Source organism: Monodon monoceros, unplaced genomic scaffold, assembly GCF_005190385.1.
Source record: "Monodon monoceros isolate NGI ecotype Baffin Bay Population unplaced genomic scaffold, NGI_Narwhal_1 Super_Scaffold_11, whole genome shotgun sequence".
In the NCBI taxonomy this organism is placed as follows: domain Eukaryota; kingdom Metazoa; phylum Chordata; class Mammalia; order Artiodactyla; family Monodontidae; genus Monodon; species Monodon monoceros.
Genome location: NW_021703767.1, coordinates 47805426 through 47826313, shown reverse-complemented (window position 1 = coordinate 47826313; position 20888 = coordinate 47805426). Strand labels below are relative to the sequence as shown.

At 40.8% G+C, this 20888-nt stretch overlaps 1 protein-coding gene and 1 non-coding gene across 2 annotated transcripts in view; one reads left to right on the top strand and one right to left on the bottom strand.

Moving 5' to 3' along the window:
- Positions 1 to 6739: 6739 nt before the first annotated feature.
- On the bottom strand, positions 6740 to 6870 carry LOC114891356. Its single transcript, XR_003792468.1, has one exon. It is a non-coding gene; the product is annotated as a small nucleolar RNA SNORA31 (small nucleolar RNA).
- An 8892-nt stretch (positions 6871 to 15762) lies between these two features.
- TOMM70 (translocase of outer mitochondrial membrane 70) overlaps positions 15763 to 20888 on the top strand; it is a 45380-nt gene continuing 40254 nt past the window's right edge. Inside the window, exon 1 of the mRNA XM_029213793.1 lies at positions 15763 to 16593. Coding sequence (XP_029069626.1) covers positions 16267 to 16593 — 327 coding nt within the window. The 5' untranslated portion in view covers positions 15763 to 16266. The remainder of the gene's footprint in view (positions 16594 to 20888) is intronic.

Here is a 20888-nt window from a genome sequence, read left to right as displayed (position 1 = left end):
CTTGCATTCCAGATGGGATCTCTAAGCAGCTGTAATGTCAATCCTGAAAGCATTGAGTTTACTGCTAGGGGATTGTGTAAACTTGCAATGAAAAAGAGAGAGAGAGAAAGAGAGAGAGACTTTCAAAAAAATGGCTTTTTATTTTGTGGCTATTGCTTCTGGAGGTATGATAAAAATAAATGTAAAATACTATATGCTTGTAATTTCATACATGTTAGAGGGATTATTGCAGTCAGGGAAAGCTGCCCAATAAACGGTGTTAGTAGAACATAAATTCCTTGCTTTTTGCTAGAATGGGTTAAAATTTAAACTCTTTTGCTGGGTGGGTTAAAATTTAAACTCTTTGGCTATCAAAATCTCACAACTGATTATTTTTGCTAAGATTTTTACCTGTTGGAGTCTATGGGAAAAGGTAGACAACATAAAAGGAGAGAAAATCTCCACAGGAAAATCAACTTTTGCATTTTAAAAGGCAGGTTTTAGTTTGCTAATAAGTTCTTATAAAATCAGATGTCTACTAGAGTTTGTCATACAGAGTGAAGTAAGTCAGAAAGAGAAAAACAAATACCGTATGCTAACTCACATATATGGAATCTAAAAAAACGGTACTGATGAACCTAGTGGCAGGGCAGGAATAAAGATGCAGATGTAGAGAATGGACTTAAGGACACAGTGGGGGAATGGTAAGCCGGGAAGTGAGAGAGTAGCACTGACATATATACAGTACCAAATGTAAAATCGATAGCTAGTGGGAAGCTGCTGCATAGCACAGGGAGATCAGCTCGATGCTTTGTGACCACCTGCAGGGGTGGGATAGGGAGGGTGGGAGGGAGGCTCAAGAGGGAGGGGATATGGGGATATATGTATGCATATAGCTGATTCACTTTGTTGTACAGCAGGAACTAACACAACAATGTAAAGCAATTATACTCCAACAAAGATATTTTTTAAAAAGCAAATGTCTAACCCTTAGAGGCTGATGATTTTCCAGCCTAATGTGCATATTTTTGAGTGGGTCAATTTGGACTTTAAGTCTGACAACGTAAAAGGGGCTTAGAAGGACTTGAAACCTCACTGTCTGGCCCAGTAGTCTCTTGGCTTTGCTGCTGCTTAAGAAGAAAAGTCCTTTTTGGAATCCTGAATTCAGAAATCCTATTTGCCTGGACCTAACGGTAGGATGAAACCTCATAATGATTGTGCTGGTCCATAAGGATTGTGATGGACCTCTAAAAGCAGACATAGGCTCAATGAACAGAACTCAGACTTTGGGACTATTGCAGATTTAAGACCCTCCCCCCTATGGGGCCATAAACTATAAAAACATTATGGATGCTGACTGGACCACATAGGTATCTTGCAGATGCCCATGGGAAAGTGCTTGGGGAAAGTGCTTGTTCTCTGACGGGACCATATGAAACCAAGCTTCTAGTGGCTCTATCTGTATAATGCAGGAACTAATTGCATCTGAGATGATTAATCACAAGAAACCTAACTTGTGATTCCTGTCGAAAGCTCCAAGTTGGGAGAGAGCACATTACGGGGAGTGGGACCTCTGCACCCACTCCTAACAGATAGGGTTCTCATCCCCTTCCCAGGCATGTCTCACTGCTGTTGACTTGTGTTTGGATTTTAAGATTATTTGAAATTTACAATGGACTGATAACCTGATTCTACTTCACTCACATTTCTTCTTAGTTAGGAATTTTGATTATTAAACATAGCTGTCCCCAGACAGAGATTGGTCTTTTCTGGGCTATTTACTGAATAAATGATCAGGATGACAGGTGTCAGAGTTATGTAAACACATTCTGAAAACACTTGAAAATTCAGGATTTTGTCCTACCAGTTCCTGAACATGATGTGTCTTTCTGGCTAAGTTTATTAAAATTGTTTTTCTATGCAAATTTTTCTATTCCTCTGTTTGGATTTGTTAAATTAATACTTATTAAGTGGAGTGCAGGGTATCAGATGGTGAGCTGCAGTTCAACAGTAGATCACAAGAGGAATTAAAATAGAGAAGTTTATTACTCACAGGTCCTGGAGGAAATACCTGGCATGCTTTCAGGGACCACATGGGGAGGTCAAGGCAGAGTGCAGACAGAGAGAAGCAGGACCTGGGGAACACGTTTTTATTAGAGTCTACGGGTAGAGTGCTTTGTGGTTCCCAGGCTAAGGCCTGATTTGGTCAATTCAAACCAGAAGAGCAGGGGTCTGATAAATCCCACAAAGGTCTTATTGGTCTTATCTAAGGAGCATATAGGGGAAGGCCCTGGAAGGCAGTGGAGATTGTTGATCACAAGGGCTGTTGGGGAGGTCATATCAGGAACTTACATTTCCTTGTGACTCTGTGAGCTGCCATCTGGGGCATGGGTTTGCCTGAGGGGACTAGTGTCAGTTTAAGGTCACTGCTGGCTGCTTGGCCAAACAAAATAGATGCTGAGGCAGCAACAGCGTGGAGTAGCTTAGCTAAATTCTCAACACTCTCTTTATACCAAACACTTCCTGCTGAAAGGTCTAGATGAGAATAAAAAATGATTGGGAAAAAAATGTAAAGTTAAGATTACTGTATGAGACACACTGATTTTGTAAAAACACAGAAAAAACAAAAAGCCAGCACCTGGGAGATGCAGGGAAAGGTGGGCATTAATGATTTCTGTTTTTTATAACTGCTGTTTTTCAGAACTGCTCCTGGGGGAATTCCCTGGCAGTGCAGTGGTTAGGACTCAGCGCTTTCACTTCCGGGGTCCCAGTTTCAATCCCTGGTCTGGAAGCTAAGATCCCGCAAGTTGCGCAGTACGGCCAAAAAAAAAAAGAACCACTCCTGAATGCCAATGCTGCCTTCCCAAGATGCTGTAAGCCTTGAATTCAAACTGACTGCTGAGCCTATGAGCACACCTAACAACACTGACTGTGACACAACAGGGAATGTCCCCAGCTCCTAAATTTCCACGAAGAACACCTGTAGATGTTGTCCCCACTCATGAGGCAAATGAACTGATGTCAAAGACAAGCAAAACTGATTGAAACTGACTGCCTTCTGGAAATCCTTCTAAAACTAGGGACTCAACTGAATTATTTGGACTGGACAGAAAGCCCTAAGGCAGAAGGATCCACAGTGGGAAGCCACACTGGAAGCCTCGTTAAACTGTATTGCCTGACTAATGTGTGTCCTTGTTGGGGTGGCTTAACAGTTGCACACTTTTTGTTTCCAAGGGTACTCTCTGTGTGTACCTTGACTATCATGGACCATCTCAGTCCTGGAAGGCACGCAGGTCAGCTTCAACTTACCAGTCAGGATTGTGTTGTGCTTGAATCGATGGCTCAGGCCAGGTTAAAAAAAGGTTAATACAAAAACTTAAGGAGAAAGCCACCTAGCTTTCTAAGAATCACCTTTATTTTTAATGGGATTTATTTAAATTGGCTAAATTCAGGACCCCTAGAGGGCATAACAAAAGTCAATATTACAGGATACTTTCACCCTGCTGCATGGGGTCCTACTGAAAATAATTTTGCTCTAAAAATGCCTTGGCCAAGAAGGTGGACTCTGCAGAAAAGAGGTAACACAGAAGGCTGAGACTGCCTATCCTTAGAAAGGCCTCCTTGCAAGGTTGGCCCTTAACTGGTATCTGGGAACTTGGCTGGTAACCAGTCCCCTGTAGTGATATAAAACTTTCCCTAACTGGAACCCTCCTACACTGTTGGTGGGAATGTTAATTGGCGCAGCCACTATGCAAAACAGTATGGAAGTTCCTCAAAAACCTAAAAACAGAGTTGCCATACGATCCAGCAATCCCACTTCTGGGCATATATCCAGACAAAACTATAATTTAAAAAGATACATGCACCCCTATGTTCACAGCAGCACTATTTACAATAGCCAAGACATGGAAATGGCCTAAATGTCCATTGACAGTTGAATGGTTAAAAAAGATGTGGTTTATATATACAATGGAATATTACTCAGCCATAAAAAAGAACAAAATTATGCCATTTGCAGCTACACAGATGGACCTAGAGATTATCATACTAAGTGAAGTAAGTCAGAAAGAGAAAGACAAATACCATATGATATCACTTATATGTGGAATCTAAAATATGACACAAATGAACTTATCTACAAAACAGAAACAGACTCACAGATATAGAGATCAGACTTGTGGTTGCCAAGGGGGAGAGAGGGCAGGGGAGAGTTGGACTGGGAGTTTGGGAGTAGCAGATGCAAACTATTACATATATATAGAATGGATAAACAACAAGGTCCTATTGTAAGCACAGGAAACTATAATCAGTATCCTGTAATAAACCATAATGGAAAGAATATATATATATATACATATATATATAACTGAGTCACTTTGCTGTATGTACAGCAGTAAATAACCCAACATTGTAATTCAACTATACCTCAATAAATATATATATATATATAATTGAATCACTTTGCTGTACACCAGAAACTAACACAACATTGAATATTAACTGTACTTCAATAAAAAAGAAAGATAAAAAATCTCCCTAACTGATAAGAGTGGCCTATACTGCTTGTACAACCAAGGTGATTTACGCTGAACAACTGCTTTCCTTCTGAAAGTCCGGAGTTTTGGGACCTCCCAGGCAGAGCATGCCTACATGACCAGCATCAAATAAAAGCTTAGGGTTCTGAGGCTCCCTGGTAAACACTTGGCACGTGTTGTCACAAAACATTGCTGGTGGAATTAAGCACGTCATGTGTGACTCCACTAGGAAAGGACTCTTGGAAGCTTGAGACAGGTTTCCTCTGGACTTCACCTAAGGGCTTTTTCTGTTTGCTGATTTTGCTTTGTATCTTTTCACTGTTATAAATCTTAGCTATGAGTACATGTTGAGCCCTGTGAGTTCTTTTAGTGAGCCACCAAACCTGGGGGTGGCCTCTGGGACCCCAATGCAGGAAGGAAAGGGAACTCTTCAAACCTTGGGCCAAAAATTTTCCCAAAGTAACAAGATATAAATTTACCACCAAAAGAAAAAGAATTTGGTCTACATTATATAAAATTAGTCCACCTCCATTTTTTTCCCTAGTTAAGCCCATCTCTTTTAAAGTGTGAGAGAAAGATAGCTCTCCACTTTGCATGTCCTAAAGTTCTTATAACAAACCTAGCACAGCAAAGGAGCAGCAGCAGGTGTCAAGTCTTGGCAGCTGGGGGAGAACTGTCTGGGAAGCCAGGGCGTGAAAGGAGGCCATGCCACACCCTGGGAGCCCAGCCGCCAGCTTTCCCTGGCAGGGGCTTGGACACCTGCCTTGAGGAAATGCTGCCAGGGGCATGGGACCAAAGGGAGCTGCCCTTTTGACCCTGCTCTAATGCTCTGCCTTGCCAAGCCACAGTGTTTATGCAAAGTGTCAAGTGGCTGAGATAGCTGCAGTTTTCTAGAGTTTGATTGTCCATTTTCTTATGGTACTTAATATGAAAGGAATTACCTTCTCTTAGAGGGTAGGAAACTTGTGGTGTGTGTTCTCATAAAGTGATCAGACATCAAGGGTGCCCAGGTAATCAGTGACAATGATCCTTGGCCTGTGTAAAAATGAAGTGGCTTTGCAGTGCCCTCTTTCACATTTGCTGCCTCAGAAGACTGCAATAATGCATAGATGATTTTGCCTTTATTTCACTCTCTTTCATTCATTTCCTTTTATTTCATTTCATTCCCTTTATTTCATCCTCCATAGCCCCTATATGTTATAGTAATGTATTTTTTAGTTCATATTTTTTCTTAACAGTTAAAGGGAAGAATTATTCCTCACACTGCTTTCAAGCTTGCCCAAGTCAGTCTCACTTTGGAAAAGAAATGCTATGTACAGAAGAACTACACTGCTACATCTCTCTTTTTTTCCTATCTTTCTCTTTTTTTTTGTAGTCAAAATACATCAGTGGTTTTTAGACAGTTTTCACTTGCCAGAAAGCAGTGCTTGAAACTGTGTGCTATGTTCTATTTAATGTCTTGACTGTCAGAATGTTCTTTTGCAGGCAACATATCCATTTCCATGATGGTTGTCCAGTTACATTGTGAAGTTTGCAAGCCTTTTGAGGTGATTATCAAGACACAGATTGCTTGTTGCTTAACCAAGTGTCCTAAAGCATGTATGTGAAGGTACATAATTATCATTTTTTATTCTAAAAAGCTTATATAACTTATATTATGAAAACTATTTTAAAAATATACCACTGTTGATGAAAAAATATGTGAGGGAAATAAGGTATGTTTTTTGAGATTTGCCTACTAGAATATTTGCCTACTAGAATATTTGTTGTATAAATATCCAGTTACTTTGGCGTTAAGCATCATTGAGTTCTGCAGAATTCTGGCTAATGGTAGGCTTCATCAGAGTCAAAGTTTTTAGATACTGTAATAGGTTTTTATAAAACAATACCTCATCTCTTTCACAAGAGACCTTTAAACACAGCATTGATTCTCATCTGCCAGAAACTGGACCAGAGATGGACCCTGTGCAGCTCTGACTCCAGGAGTGTTATTAATTGTACGACCTCTCAAGGTCTTTTTGATCCCTGAGCACCTATTATTCTATAACAGATTGAACACACTGTTTGTTAAAATTTACCACTATGTAAAAAACTTTATTAGTTCAGCTCATCAGTGTGTTATACTTCAGAAAAGTCTTCCTCCCAGTTATTAATTTCACAGCGCAATTTCAGAGTCTAAGGGTAGTGCCTCAGTACTTTTTTTTTATTTGTGAGTTGCAATTTTTTCCTGTATTCCCCCATTCAATCTGGGCTGCCACAATCAGACAGACGGAAAATGTGAGGACACTTTTTTCTTGCATCTGTAGTGGAAACCTTAGCAAACAGGAACTGCTCCAGGCCCGTCAAATAGATGCATCTCAGCACTTTCTTTTAACTTGAGTCCATAAGCCTCCCCATGAGAAGTGCTCCAGAGAAGAACTGGGCTGGGGGAATTAGACTCTTGTGAGTCTCACTTCTAATAGGGGCAAAATTTTGCAATGTACAATAAAGGAGTGGATCACCAAACATTTAAAGGGAATTGTGACAAAATACTTATGACATTTAGAAAAATAAATCGGAAAAATTAAATTTTGAATCAATAAACAATGGGAAATCTTCAAAGTACTAAAAAGAAAAACGTTAATGAAGCATATATATATAAAACAGTGGGAGTTACACAAATGGGTAGCGACTAGATCAAAATGCTATTGAACTACAAGTACTCCGGGAAGATAATAATGAAGATAGCATAGCTTTTCAATCTCTCTGAATCCCCACATAAAAACCAATAGCACAACTGTAAATGAAAACACCCATGGGGCTTCCCTGGTGGCGCAGTGGTTGAGAATCTGCTTGCCAATGCAGGGGAAACGGGTTCGAGCCCTGGTCTGGGAAGATCCCACATGCCGCGGAGCAGCTAGGCCCATGAGCCACAACTACTGAGCCTGCGCTTCTGGAGCCTGTGCTCCGCAACAAGAGAGGCCGCAACAGTGAGAGGCACACGCACCGCGATGAAGAGTGGCCCCCGCTCGCCACCAACTGGAGAAAGCCCTCGCACAGAAACGAAGACCCAACACACCCAAAAATTAATTAATTAATTAATTAATTAAAAAAACACCCATGGACAACTCTGCAACAAATATTGGCAACAAGATGTCCTCCACCCTCAAGTGGAAAGTGTGAGGTCACACAACCAACAGCTAAGACCTGATATAGTTGTCCATGCTGAAGGAAGAATGAAGTAAATAAAAGGGCATCCATCAGACCTAAGAACAAGAGGATCACAAAATAGCCAATAGTTTAGAAAGCACAAGGGACCAATTTGAGATTCGTGTTATCCTTCTATCCACAATGTTGCTGAACTATTTTTTTAGAACTAGATTATAGATCTTCTTGGATTTTCTATGGAGACATATTGTCTATAAATAATAAAAAGTTACTTCTTTGTTTCCACTGTCCTTTTATTTTCCTTTTTGTCTTATTAACACTTCAGTAACATGTAATAAACCTGAAAAGCTTGACTGGTTCTTGACTTCAAAAAGAAAACTACTAATATTTCACTTTTAGATATGATGTTTATTTTATCAAGGTTCTATAATGAAAATGTTTTTCTAATTGCATCACAAGTAAATATGGCAAAATACAACTTTGGTTACATCTTGGTAGAAGATCATGGTAGATTAAAACTAATTGCAACTCTTTGCTACTTCTTCCATTGAGAGTTGGAGTCTAATTCACTCCCCCATGAATCTGTCCTGTTCTTACTAACGTGTTTGACCCACAGAACATGGTAGAAGTGAAGTTTTGGAAAGCTTTGCAGCTTCTGCCTGGGACTCCTAGGACACACTAGCAGGGAACCCTGAGCTGTCACATAAGTCTAACTACCCTGACTGCTGTGCTGGGAAGGCCACAAGAAGGTGCTCCACTTGATAGTCTCAAATGATTCCAGTCTCCAAGCTATTTTCACCAAGGTGTCAGACACTGAGTGAAGCCTGAACCCACCAGACCAGCCATCCACCAGGAGAGTAAACTCTGCTGACACCAGCAGAAGAAAAGAGTCAATCAAGCCTTGCCCAAATTCCTCAGCAACAAAATTGTGAGATGTAATAAAATAGTTGTTTTAAACCACTATCATTTGGGACAGTTTGCCAAGCAGCAATAGATAACTGGAAGATAGGTATAGAAACTATTTTTTATGGTTTTATATTTTTTCAAAATTTAACAAAATTGAGTCTCCTCCTCATTATTGGAGTTGAGGCTATTTTCCACTGGTTAGGAAAAACAACAAAAGGTAAAGATAGGCAAGCATAGCATAGAGGATCTCAGGTTCAGTGCTAGACCAGTGCAAAGATCAGGTCTGCATGACCAGGGTCACTTAGTGATGGGCCAGCATCTTCATGCAAATCAGAAAAAGGAATACCTTTCTCCTGGCAGGCACAACCTAACACTAGACTGTGATGAACAAAGTGCAGGCTGAATCTCAGCCCCCACTTCTCCCAGCATCCTTGTGCAGGGCACAATTAGTATAACCTATATGCAATATCTTTATAAATTAAAGCGCAAAGCAATGTTTCTACATTTGCAAATGACATAGATTCTTGTGGGTGGCAATGAACTAAGTTGATGAGGATGGAAAGATCTGATGAATCTGTGTGAGTGGGCAGAAAGGTGGCAAATGAGTGCATAAAGTATACATATGAGCTAACAGTCACAGCTAAGGAGAGGGATCTAGGGTTATTGTAGATTGTTCCCTGAAGATAATACAGAGGCTTCTTCTGACAGCAAAAAGAGCAACTACTTGATTGAATCATTAAAGTGCCATTCCCCCTGAGAAGCAAAGTAGTACCACCCACTCAACTGATGCTCTGATGGAAGCTGAATAAGGCAGAAACCATTATGAGAAAGACTGGAGAAAAATTAACAGCATGAGGGCTCAGAAGAAACAAATACTTCTATATATGAGTGGAATATGAAGGACAAACCAAGCCGGTCCTGGTGAAAGCAGCTGCAGTGGTGGAGATGGTAGCAGTGACTACAGCAGCTTAGTACCGGGAACAAGTAGCTGTGATGATGGTGGTGACACAAGCAGACTATTGCTGGTGATGGCAGCAGTAGCAGCAACTGAGTTGATTTCCCAGCTGATACCAGTGATATTGGACGGCAGTGGTGACACCAGACCATTAATGCTGGCAACAGGAATGGAGATAAAGCAGTAGTCAGGAAACTGTTAAATACTTCATCAACTCTTTATTCAGCATTGGCCACATTTCTGGTATCATGTTGGGTAGATAAATAAATGTTAACAAATACCCATTATATACCCAGCCCCGTAACAGATGTGGGAGTACAAAGATGACTAGAACATGGTCCCTACCCTTCAGATGCTCAAAATTGAGTATGGGGAGCACACATGAGAACAAATAACTATGGCAATGTGGTAACTGTGAAAAAGAAATATAAACTTCTGTATAGTCCAATGCAAAGAGAGAAAACATATTCCCTTGTTTTGACATACAGCATTAGAGCAGGCACTGTGTTAGGCACTGTAGAAGACACAAGATAAATCAGACATAGATCCTGACCTGGGATGCTTATAGTCCAGTCGATGAGGTAGGACAAATGTAATTCTATAAAACAAGTAGAAAAGTGATATGTTTTAGAAAGTTCCAGAAAAAGTATTTTAGGTTTTTAAAGGAAAGCCTGCATATAGCAGACACTCAATATTGTTTTAAGGTGCATTCTACCTATTCAATCTTGAATGCCACTTTTTCCTTCTTTGATACCCTTTAATATAGTTTACTTTAAAAAATCCTTATTGAGTGCCTACTATATTGTGTGCCTGCTATACACTGAATATTTTTGATGAGGTCATGAGGGTAGGACCCTGGTCCACTGGGATTAGTGCCCTTATAAGAGGAGACCCTAAAGAGCTTGCAGCTCTCTCTCCCCTCTGGTGAGGAAAAAAGAAAGAAATAAAATCACCTGAGGACACAGTGAGAAGGCAGCCATCTGCAAGCCAGGAATAGAGCCCTCACCAGAAAGCTAACTGTCCAGAACCTTGATCTTGGACTTCCCACCTTACAGAACTGTAAGAAATAAATTTCTGTTAGTTAAGCCAACCAGTCTATGGTATTTGACTATAGTAGTCCTAGTAGACTAACACAAGTTTTGGTACAGGGAATGAGGCCCCCAGCCCCCCCTAAATTGATGTCCTTCTCACCCCAAATTCATGTACAACACAATTCAGTCAAGTTTTTTGACGCTTTATTACGAGGATTTCTTTCCTTCAATTTCCAATAACCTTTCCCTCATTTCCATTTGAGTTGTCACTGGAATGGCCTTTATCATCCATATTTCTACCAACATTCTGTTCATGACTATTCATGTATTTCTGTAAGGTGGAAGCTTTGTCTCCTGCTTGCCTCTTTTCTTTCTGAGCCCTCACCAGAATCATCTTTAATGTCCTTATACCTATCAACAGTTTCTTCACAGCAATCTCGGCTTTTTGTAGCATGGGCTTCAAAATTCTTCCAGCCTCTACCCATCACACAATTCCAAAGCCACATTCACATTTTTTGGTATTTGTTACAGCAGTACTCTATTCCTAGTACCAAAATGTATTGGTATTACTTAGGGTTCTCCAGAAAAACAGAACCAGAAATTTATATAGAAATTTATAAAAGGAACAGACTCATGCAATTATAGAGGCTGAGAAGTCCCAAGATCTGCAGTCTACAACCAGAGACCCAAGAGACCTGATGGTGTAAATACCAGTGTGAAAGCTGGCAAGCTCAAGACTCATAAAGAGCCAATGCTTCCATTCAAGTCCAAAGGCAGGAAAAGATCAATGTCCCAGCTCAAAGTAGTCAGACAGTTGAAGTTCCCTCTTACAAAAGGAAGGGTCAATCTTTTTGTTCTATTCAGGCCTTCAACTGATTATGGCCACTCACTTTAGGGAAGGCAATCTGCTTCACTCAGGAGGATTGATTCAAATGTTAATCTCATCAGAAAAACATACAAACAAAAAAACAAAACAAAAACAACAACCAACCCTCACAGACACACCCAGAATAATGTTTGACCAAATACCTGGGTTCCTTGTGGCCAAGTGACACATAAAATCAAGCATTACACTGACTATCTTCTGGGCTCTGGGAGTACAAAGTGAACAAAGTTTCTATCCTCATGGAGCTTATGTCCTATTGCGGGGTCACATAAATAAACAATTTCAAACACTGCTAACTGCTAAGAATGTGGACCAAGGAAAAAGACAAAGTGCAAGAAAGGATGTGGGGGTGCGCATAGATGTTTATAGGAAGTAGAGTGAGTCTAAAAGTCTTTGAGCTCAAAAATGAAATTGGAGGGACTCTGGTGGCACAGTGGATAAAACTCCGCGCTCCCAATGAAAGGCCTGGGTTTGATCCCTGGTCCGCAAACTAGATCCCACATGCATGCCTCAACTAAGAGTTCGCATGCCACAACTAAGGAGCCTGCCTGCCGCAATTAAGACCTGGCGCAACCAAATAAAGAAAGAAAGAAGAAAAGAATGAAATTGGAGTTATGCTTTGGGAAGAATAATCTAGTATCAAGGTGCAAAGTGACACATAGAAGAGAGGCACTACAGGTGGGGAAGCTAATACAGCATTCAGGAAAGATGAATGAAATGGAAAAAAGAGAAAAGAAGGGAAGAAACTATTTATTGAGCACCTACTATGTGTCAGACATGCTTTTAAGTGTTTTCACATATTTGAACTGGGAAGTGGCAGGGGGCATGAAAAGGAAGAAAAATAGTAAAAAGATATTACAAAGAATCATCAAGACTTCACAGCTGATTTTGTGTTTATGTATGTGTATATTGGTACATTTACTTGTACTTGGGTAGATACAGTTGGAAAAAAGAAAGGTTCAAAAAGGTCTAAGGTTTCAAGCATGGGTAACCAGCAAGGTAATAGTGGTATTATGAGAAGAAAGGATTATACAAAGGAAGAGAATGAGGAGGGAGGACAATGTGTTATATATTTTTTAAATGAGGCATACAGGCAAAGCTGCTCAATAAACAGTAGGAAATTACAGGGCTACAGGTGAAAAGATAAGTCATACCAGGAGATGTGAAGATAGAGATTATCTTCAGAGATATTGTACCTGAAACAATGAGATGTACTTTGGTTACAAATGAAGACAATGAAGAGAAAGAAGAGCATATATTTTTATGGATTCTCCTACTTGAGGAAGATCTAGAGGTGCACTGTCCAATATGGTAGCCATTAGCCACATGAAGGGACTTAAATCAATTTAAATTAAAATGAAAAATTTAATTAGTCGTACTAGCTATATTTCAAGTGTCTACCATATTGAATATCAGAGTTATAAAACATTTCCAACATCACAGAAAGTTCTATTGGACAGTATGTACCTAGAGATTCATCAGAGTAGAAGAAAGGGGAGAATTTAGTCTCCTGAAAGCCATTCAAGTACAGAATGACCCATGGTATTAAGTGCTCCAATAAAAGCATATGAAAGCTAAAAACAAACAATAACTTGTGACTCTTAAAGCAGTTTCAGACTAGTAAAAAAGTTAGAAACTAGATTATAAGAGATTTTGGATGAAATTGGTGATAAATAGGTAGAGGTAACAAGTATAAACAATTCTTTCAAGTAACTTTTCAGTGAAGAAAAAGAGAAAGAATGTAAACCTAAGGAAGAACTGAAAGAGAATCAAGCTGTGTATGTATGTGCCTAAGATAAGCATGTTTGTGGACTCACTGGAAGGCTTGGCTACCAATCAACCAACCAGCTATCCACTAACTCTACCAATCAAAAAAGGCTTTGATGTAGCGATGACAATTGAGGGGATAGAATCATACAATTTTAAAGCTACGAGAAGCTTTAGGAATCATCTAATCTACTGGTCACATTATATAGAAAGCAGGTGCCCATTCACACCCATAGCTTAGTAGTATTAAAAGCTAGAATAAGAACTCAGGTGTTCTGCATCCTAGGCCATTAGATGTTCAGCCTCATTCAAATGCCTCTTAAGACACAGACCAGAAAAGTGAAGAAAGCTTATTCTATTGACTTCCATTAATCTAGCAAGAAAATATCTATGTTCACATATATAAAACTTCAATTTAAAGAAAAAGAGACAATTTTTTTACTTCTTGCCTTTAAAATTTAGAAAAACAGAACTAAGCCTTGAGTGTCTACTATTTTGTAACAAACATTACACTAAAAAGACCTTAAATATCATCTAATTAAATCTTTAATATAACCTGTTTTCAGTATTCACAGCTTAGAAATTTATGCATCAGGTCAGTGAGGTCATAGAGGTAGTGACACTTTTACTCAGTTCTATACTATAATCAATTAGGAAATGGTGGAGAAAGTGGGAGAAAAAAGATCAATAGGCTAGGGAATGGAAATTAGATGTTTAACAAAGTATAAAAGTAACAAGGACAAATTCATATACATGCCAATCTTAAAAATAAAACCAAAGAAAACCAACTCTTTAGATAAATAATTGCTAATTAAACAAAATGTTTCAAGGAACTCTAACATTGCCTTTGGAGGGAACTGGGTGGCTGGGGAACAGGGTTTTAAGGAGACTTTTCACAGTAACTTTTGAATTTTAACAATAACAATCTATTACCTCTTCCAATAAATAAAGTTTCTTTAAAAACTTATATATGTTTCAGTTCCTACCGGTAGTTTGTAATTACTAGCATTCTACAATCCCCTGAGGCTGCAGAAAAATTGAAATTCCAAGAAAGAAAAATCCTAACTCTGTTCTGAAAAGGCAAGGGAAAAATTACAGTAAGAACAGCAGATTTGCCTTTGGGGGTTGGGAATCAGGAAGGGAGAGAAGTCATTGCCTGCAACAATCACTATTTGATCAAACCAATTCTATTGCTATTATTTTTAGCTCATCTTTTTAGCCTGTTGCTAAGGAACCCTACAACCCGAAAGCAATTTACTCATAGGAACCCACATGAAGCAAGAGAAAAGCAATGACGCTGAAGCTTTCTAATTAAGCCATTAAGTCTATTTTAGTGCCGTTTAATAAATTATTTCCTCTCGATTTTTATGCACTGCTATAGTGATGTTGAAAATCCTGTTGTACCCAAAAGCAAAATCATTATTTGTAAATTTTTAATGAGGGTTTGCAAATCAGTATATCTGAAATGGGGAGCCATAGTTCTGGATTCTGATTTTCTATTAACACTTGTCTTTTATTCTTGAAAATACTAGACAATTTCTTGTTTAGTATTTTCTACCAAGAATTCTAAACAGGGGCTTCCCTGGTGGCGCAGTGGTTGCGAGTCCGCCTGCCAATGCAGGGGACACGGGTTCGTGCCCCGATCCGGAAGATCCCACGTGCCGCGGAGCGGCTGGGCCCGTGAGCCATGGCCGCTGAGCCTGCGCGTCTGGAGCCTGTGCTCCGTAGCAGGAGAGGCCACAACAGTGAGAGGCCCGCGTACCGCAAAAAAAAAAAAGAAAGAAAAAAAATAATTCTAAACAATTTCTTGCAAGGGAAATTTTTGTATTTTAAGAGGTCTGGTGCAGAACATGAAGAAAGGATTTGACAAAGCTATTAGATACATAAAAGCTATGAATTGACATTTCTACTTGGGATGTGGCAAGAGGGCTGAGACATCTAGTGCAAAACGGCATGACAGTGGGCGGAACAGAGCACTGGCGAGGCCGCGGATGCTCCAGGGAGCGAGGTGTCAAGCGGAATCCGGTATGACACAAATACGTACAGGAAAAGTGGGAACTCTAAGTCTTCGCATTTCTACCCACTCAGTTCGAGAACCTCATAACAACACACAGACGTCATCGCTTTCGTAATTGGCGCAGACGGTGAGTCGCAGGGACGCCATTCAAGCCGTTTCAACTGGAGCCAACCTGTATCTACCCGTTTCCACCGAGCCTGATTTGGGCCACCTGCTGTTGCCCCCAATAACCTCAAATTCGTCCAAACTAAAATCTGGCCATGGTAGAGCTAAGAAGATCGGTGATACAGCGAGCTACCTTCAGCTTTTAGCTCTTTCCTCCCATATTTTTAACAGTCCTTCCAAACCGTTGGTTTCCGAGGACACGGGTACAGACAACGGAGCTAACACCGCCGGGCTCTAAGTAGCGTCAACGTGGCAGTAACGAGAAAACGAGGGGTCCAAATTCCACCAATAAATGAGGCAGCTCGGCCTACGCCCCGCCCACCACTCCTGCCAGCCAATAATCTTCACAACTCTTCTGCTACTCCCGCCCATTCTTAGCGCAGTTTCAGAGCCTTTTCCTCTGTTCCCCCGAGCACCAAAAACCCGCCGTATGTGCGCCCCTCTTCCGCTTCGCTATACCAGAGAGCCCTCTGCCCTTCTTTATTGAAGGCGTAGGGTACGGCATCGGCTACCACCCGAGGCCCAAGATCCCAGAAGCTAGTCTCACAAACAGCAGCAGAACGAAAGTAAACAAAAAGGGCTGCCTGGGACTTACACCGCACGCCCAGTTTACCTTGACCCGGAAATGATTCACCATTCCTCCTCCCTTCCCACTCCTCCCTCCCTGGTTGAGAAGGGAAGACGACGGCCAGGTCTGGCCCGGCATGCCTTGGGTTTCCGGTGACCTCTGGCCTTTTTCTGTCGTCCGCTCTTGCTGCCTAGCGTGCTTGTTCGCTCAGTGCTTTCCGTCCTTGCCTCCCTCCCGTTTTTCTTCGCACGCTGCCTGGTGACTGTGGCGCCCGTGAACAGCAAGGAGGCGGTGGCGGAGGACCCTCGTCATGGCCGCCTCTAAGCCTGTGGAGGCGGCGGTGGTCGCAGCGGCTATTCCCGGCTCCGGGAGTGGGGTGGGCGGCGGCAGTGCGACTGCGGGCCCGGGCACCGGGGGCCTGCCGCGATGGCAGCTGGCGCTGGCGGTCGGGGCGCCCCTGCTGCTGGGCGCGGGTGCCATGTACCTGTGGAGCCGGCAGCGGCGGCGCCGGGAGACCGGGGCCCGAGGCGACGCCAGCGGCCTGAAGCGCAACAGTGAACGGAAGACCCCGGAGGGCAGGGCCAGTCCGGCCCCGGGCAGCGGACACCCCGAGGGCCCCGGTACTCACCTGGAAATGGTGAGAAGCAGCCCCGAGCCCTGGAGGTAGAATCCTGCGGGTGCAGCCTTTCCTTGACGAGTTGTGCCCGTCAGGGGGCTTCCCATGAGACGGAAGCTGCCAATAGGCAGCGCATGGGTTTAGGGAAACTCAGTTCTGGCTGCCTTTATAGGGAATAGAGTAGCCCGAGGGCACAGGTTAGCAACATTCGTTGAGAGCTTCCTTTTGGTTTCAGAAAAATATTTGCTTTTCTTCTCAGTGACACAGCATTTATCCTTAGCGTTGTGGGTACGGGGACATTTGCAAATGGGATGATTGTATTTAACTAACTAATGAAGGAAGCCAAATTCCCTTAACTATCGGTACGTTGTGATGTGAATTGCCTTGGTCATGTCTAAGGCCTAGGACTTAATTAGTAATAATCTTTTAATAACAAGCGAATCCCCTTTTTTGAAGTATTTTAGGGTTGGGGATAGGTAAATACAGTGACTGTTGGTTGACAAGAGTGAAATGGTGTTCAGTGGCATTTATTTCATCTGTGGGCATGAGTTCTTAAACTTTTGGGGTAGAAGCATCTTAAATTCATTTTTAAATTTTACCTGGAAATTTACATGACCAAGCCTGACATACGGTTAAGCCAAGCGTCGGAGTGTCTGGTGAATTAACTGCTTTGTATGGCTTTGTTGAACTATTAAATCCTTCTGGTATCTGACAGCTGTGGGGGGAATTGGCCTGGCTGCATTTAACAATACTGGGGTGAGATAACGTGAGGTGGAGGATTTTATCTGAGTCTGAGATTGTACAATGGTGGTTACGGAGTAAATCAGAGTTCACAGTAACCTTTGGTCAAAAAACTCCCAATTATATACATTTGCAAGTTATTTCCACATTATATTATTCAGACTGAAGACATGTTTTTACTAAGTAGTCAAATTAATTTTAAAGGAAGTTCTGATGTGGAAGCAAACTACCTTAGTTTAGTGCATCCTATATATCTGGCGTTGTGCTAGGCCCTGAGAGAGCCAAATAGTCTTTCTAATGGGAGAGTAAGATACTGCTTTAAAAAGAAAATGCAGAAAAGATGCAGTACAAGTACGCTGGAAGAACCCATGGATTGTGAGAACCAGGAGAAGTGTGCTTTATATTGGGCTCTCCAACATGGTTACCTTGAGAAAGTCATTTTATCTCTTCGACGTTAGTGTCATCCCTGTAGAATAAGAGAATTAAAATATTGGATCTCTTATATTTCTTCCAGCCCTAAAAATTGGTGATTCTGAGTGCTGTTAATGAGAGTGGTAATCAAGGTGATTCTTTGAGTTAGTCATCATTTGTCTTGTTGTTTTCATATTTCTGAAATTCTCTGGTCATTTCCTATTTCATTTGCTTATTTTAATCACAGAAGAATAGTAGGTGAATGAAAAATACATAAAAGTTCTCTGTTCTATAATAATCACCAAAAATAAAGATAATTTCTATAAAAGAAACAAGGTTTTGATATTTCATTGCAGTTTCAAATACTACCCTACCTCACCTGTTTGGTATTTGATAGAATTCAGCAAACTGTCTTTCAGATTTTAGATTTCCTTAAATCCCATTTTCAGCTTTTCAGCATTGTCTAGGTCAACACTGATAATTTTTAAATTTCATGGTGTATTGTAGTTTTATCAGAACATTTTTTTAAATTGACCTGACTGCCACTAAAAATTAGACTTTAACATTGACTTCTTTGTAACTTGAACTGCTTTAAAATGATTCCTTTTGACCCAAAATAAAACTGAGCAGAACACTTGCATATACTGTTCTTGTGGAATTTGTGGGGTGGTACCTGTAGTCTTGCTTTGGGTTACTAGATGATACTTCAGTAAAGCAACAGTAAGAATGTCTTTGCCACTTTTTTAATGGAAATTTGTATTTTAGCTGATGGTGACCAATAAATACTGAAAGACTTTTTTGTCTTTTTTATAGTCTAGTTCTCAGAGTTATTATTAGACTACCTAAATATAACCACAAATTGTAATTTATTATTATCTGTGGTTGGAGAAATTGCTTTATATTTGAATAGCACCTTCAAATTGTCAACCTCAGTGGGTTTTGTAAACAAGAAAGCATTTGTTTGAACTGATGGAAAAACTGGCAGAATCCTGGTGCTCTGACTGTTCTTTCTCCACCTGAGCAATAGCTGTAATTTTTAAGGCAATGAAGGAATGGACAAATATTGTCAGTTCAGGGTTCAATATCAGTGAATAAAGTGGAAAATCAGTGGTTATTGTCTGTTGGCTTATGTTTGCCTTAATGTAAAAATGAACTTATAAAATAACTGGGCTTCTGTCTATTGCGTTTGAGATATTCACGTGCAAGCAGGCTATATCAAATTATTTTTTTTTCTGGGATAGCATATACTTGTAAAGCAAAAGCAAAAATTCATATTTTTGTTTAATTAATGGGGATTTTAGGATTTCACCAGAGAGGCATCTAATCACAGTTGATAGTGTGTGAGATAGAGGTAAAGTATTAAATCATATTCCACTTCGGGCCATTATAAAATCTACCATGATGTGCCATTTTGCTTTAGTAATTTATTTTGAAAACTTGAGAATTACAGATTTTTCAAAGTTGGTAAGGTTCTTTGCCAATCATCTAATCCACAGGACTTCTCAGTCTTTGGGCCAGAGTTATCACAGGGGAGCATCATGCCCACATATACACCAAGCATGGTATCTGGTTGCACAAATGTCTTAGGTATTTCTTTTTTCAAGCAACCTGTGATTTTTTTATTCTAATACATTTATTTATTTTTGGCTGCATTGGTTCTTAGTTGCTGCATGTGGGCTCTCTCACTTGCGGCGAGCGGGAGCCACTCTTCGTTGCGGTGTGCGGGCTTTTCACTGCTGTGGCTTTTCTTGTTGCGGAGCACAGGTTCTAGGCACCTGGGCTTCAGTAGTTGTGGCACACAGGCTCAGTAGCTGTGGCTCATGGGCTCTAGAGTGCAAGCTCAGTAGTTGTGGCATACGGGCTTAGTTGCTCCGCGACATGTGGGATCTTCCCAGACTAGGGCTCGACCCCATGTCCCCTGCATTGGCAGGCAGATTCTTAACCACTGCGCCACCAGGGAAGTCCCTGTGATTTTTTTTCTAATGTGCATGTATTTATTATTGACTTTATAGTAGTGTTTTATCCAATTGTTTTTAATTTGATGATTTTAAAAAGCAGTTATTCTAGTGTTCAAGTTTTTTCAATGTTACACAAGAGTTATCCCAACAGGAAATGTTTAGGAACCACTAAGTCAGTCCTTTAGAATAGGAAGGGAGAGATGTACCTAAACATTTTAATAAAGGGGTCAAAAACTGAGTAACCTGCTGTTATCAGTCATGGTTGAAATGAAATAGTTCTTCCCCCTCAATGATCTGTTTCTAATCTTGTTTTTTTTTTTAAATCAGGGTCACTAGTGACATTCTTATATAATTAAGTCTAGAGAACACCTTTCAGTCTTTATCTTACTTGATGCTTTGCAATATTTCACATTGTCTTCTCTTAATTTCATAATTTTTCCTTTGGCTTCTGAGGCACTATGTTGTCCTGATTTTCTTTGCTTTTTTTAAAACTTCCTGATACCTCTCTTTGCTGATTCCTCTCAGTCTCCTTTCCAGGCTCTTTTCTCTGCCTCTTTTGGTGACCTTCATTGTTCTGTCATAGGCATTCTTATATTCCATACCTTCACTGGATGCTTGCTTGCCCTCCAGAAGCTTCACTTAACACTTATATACTGATGGCCCCCTAATTTCTTGTTTATAGCCCAGACCTCTCAAAAGGCCCGGATTTAAAGGAAATCTTCACCTCATTACCTTACAAGTGTTTCACACCAGACTCCTGTTTCTCCTGAGACTATTCCTTATCATTTAATGTGTGTCATCTAACTAGTTTCCCAAGCCAGAAACTTGGATATCATCCCTAACTTTCTATTCTTTCCATGTTCTCCACATCCAATCTAGAAACATGTCCAGAAAATTCTACTTCTTTTTTTTTTTTGCAGTACGTGGGCCTCTCACTGTTGTGGCCTCTCCTGTTGCAGAGCACGGGCTCCGGACGTGCAGTCTCAGCGGCCATGGCTCACGGGCCCAGCCGCTCCATGGCATGTGGGATCCTCCCAGACCGGGGCATGAACCCGTGTCCCCTGCATCGGCAGGCAGACTCCCAACCACTGAGCCACCAGGGAAGCCCAGAAAATTCTACTTCTTAAATATCTGACTACTCCTCCATTCCCACTGCTATTTCTTGACTGAATAACTGATACTCTCATTAGTGTCTTCCTCCAATCC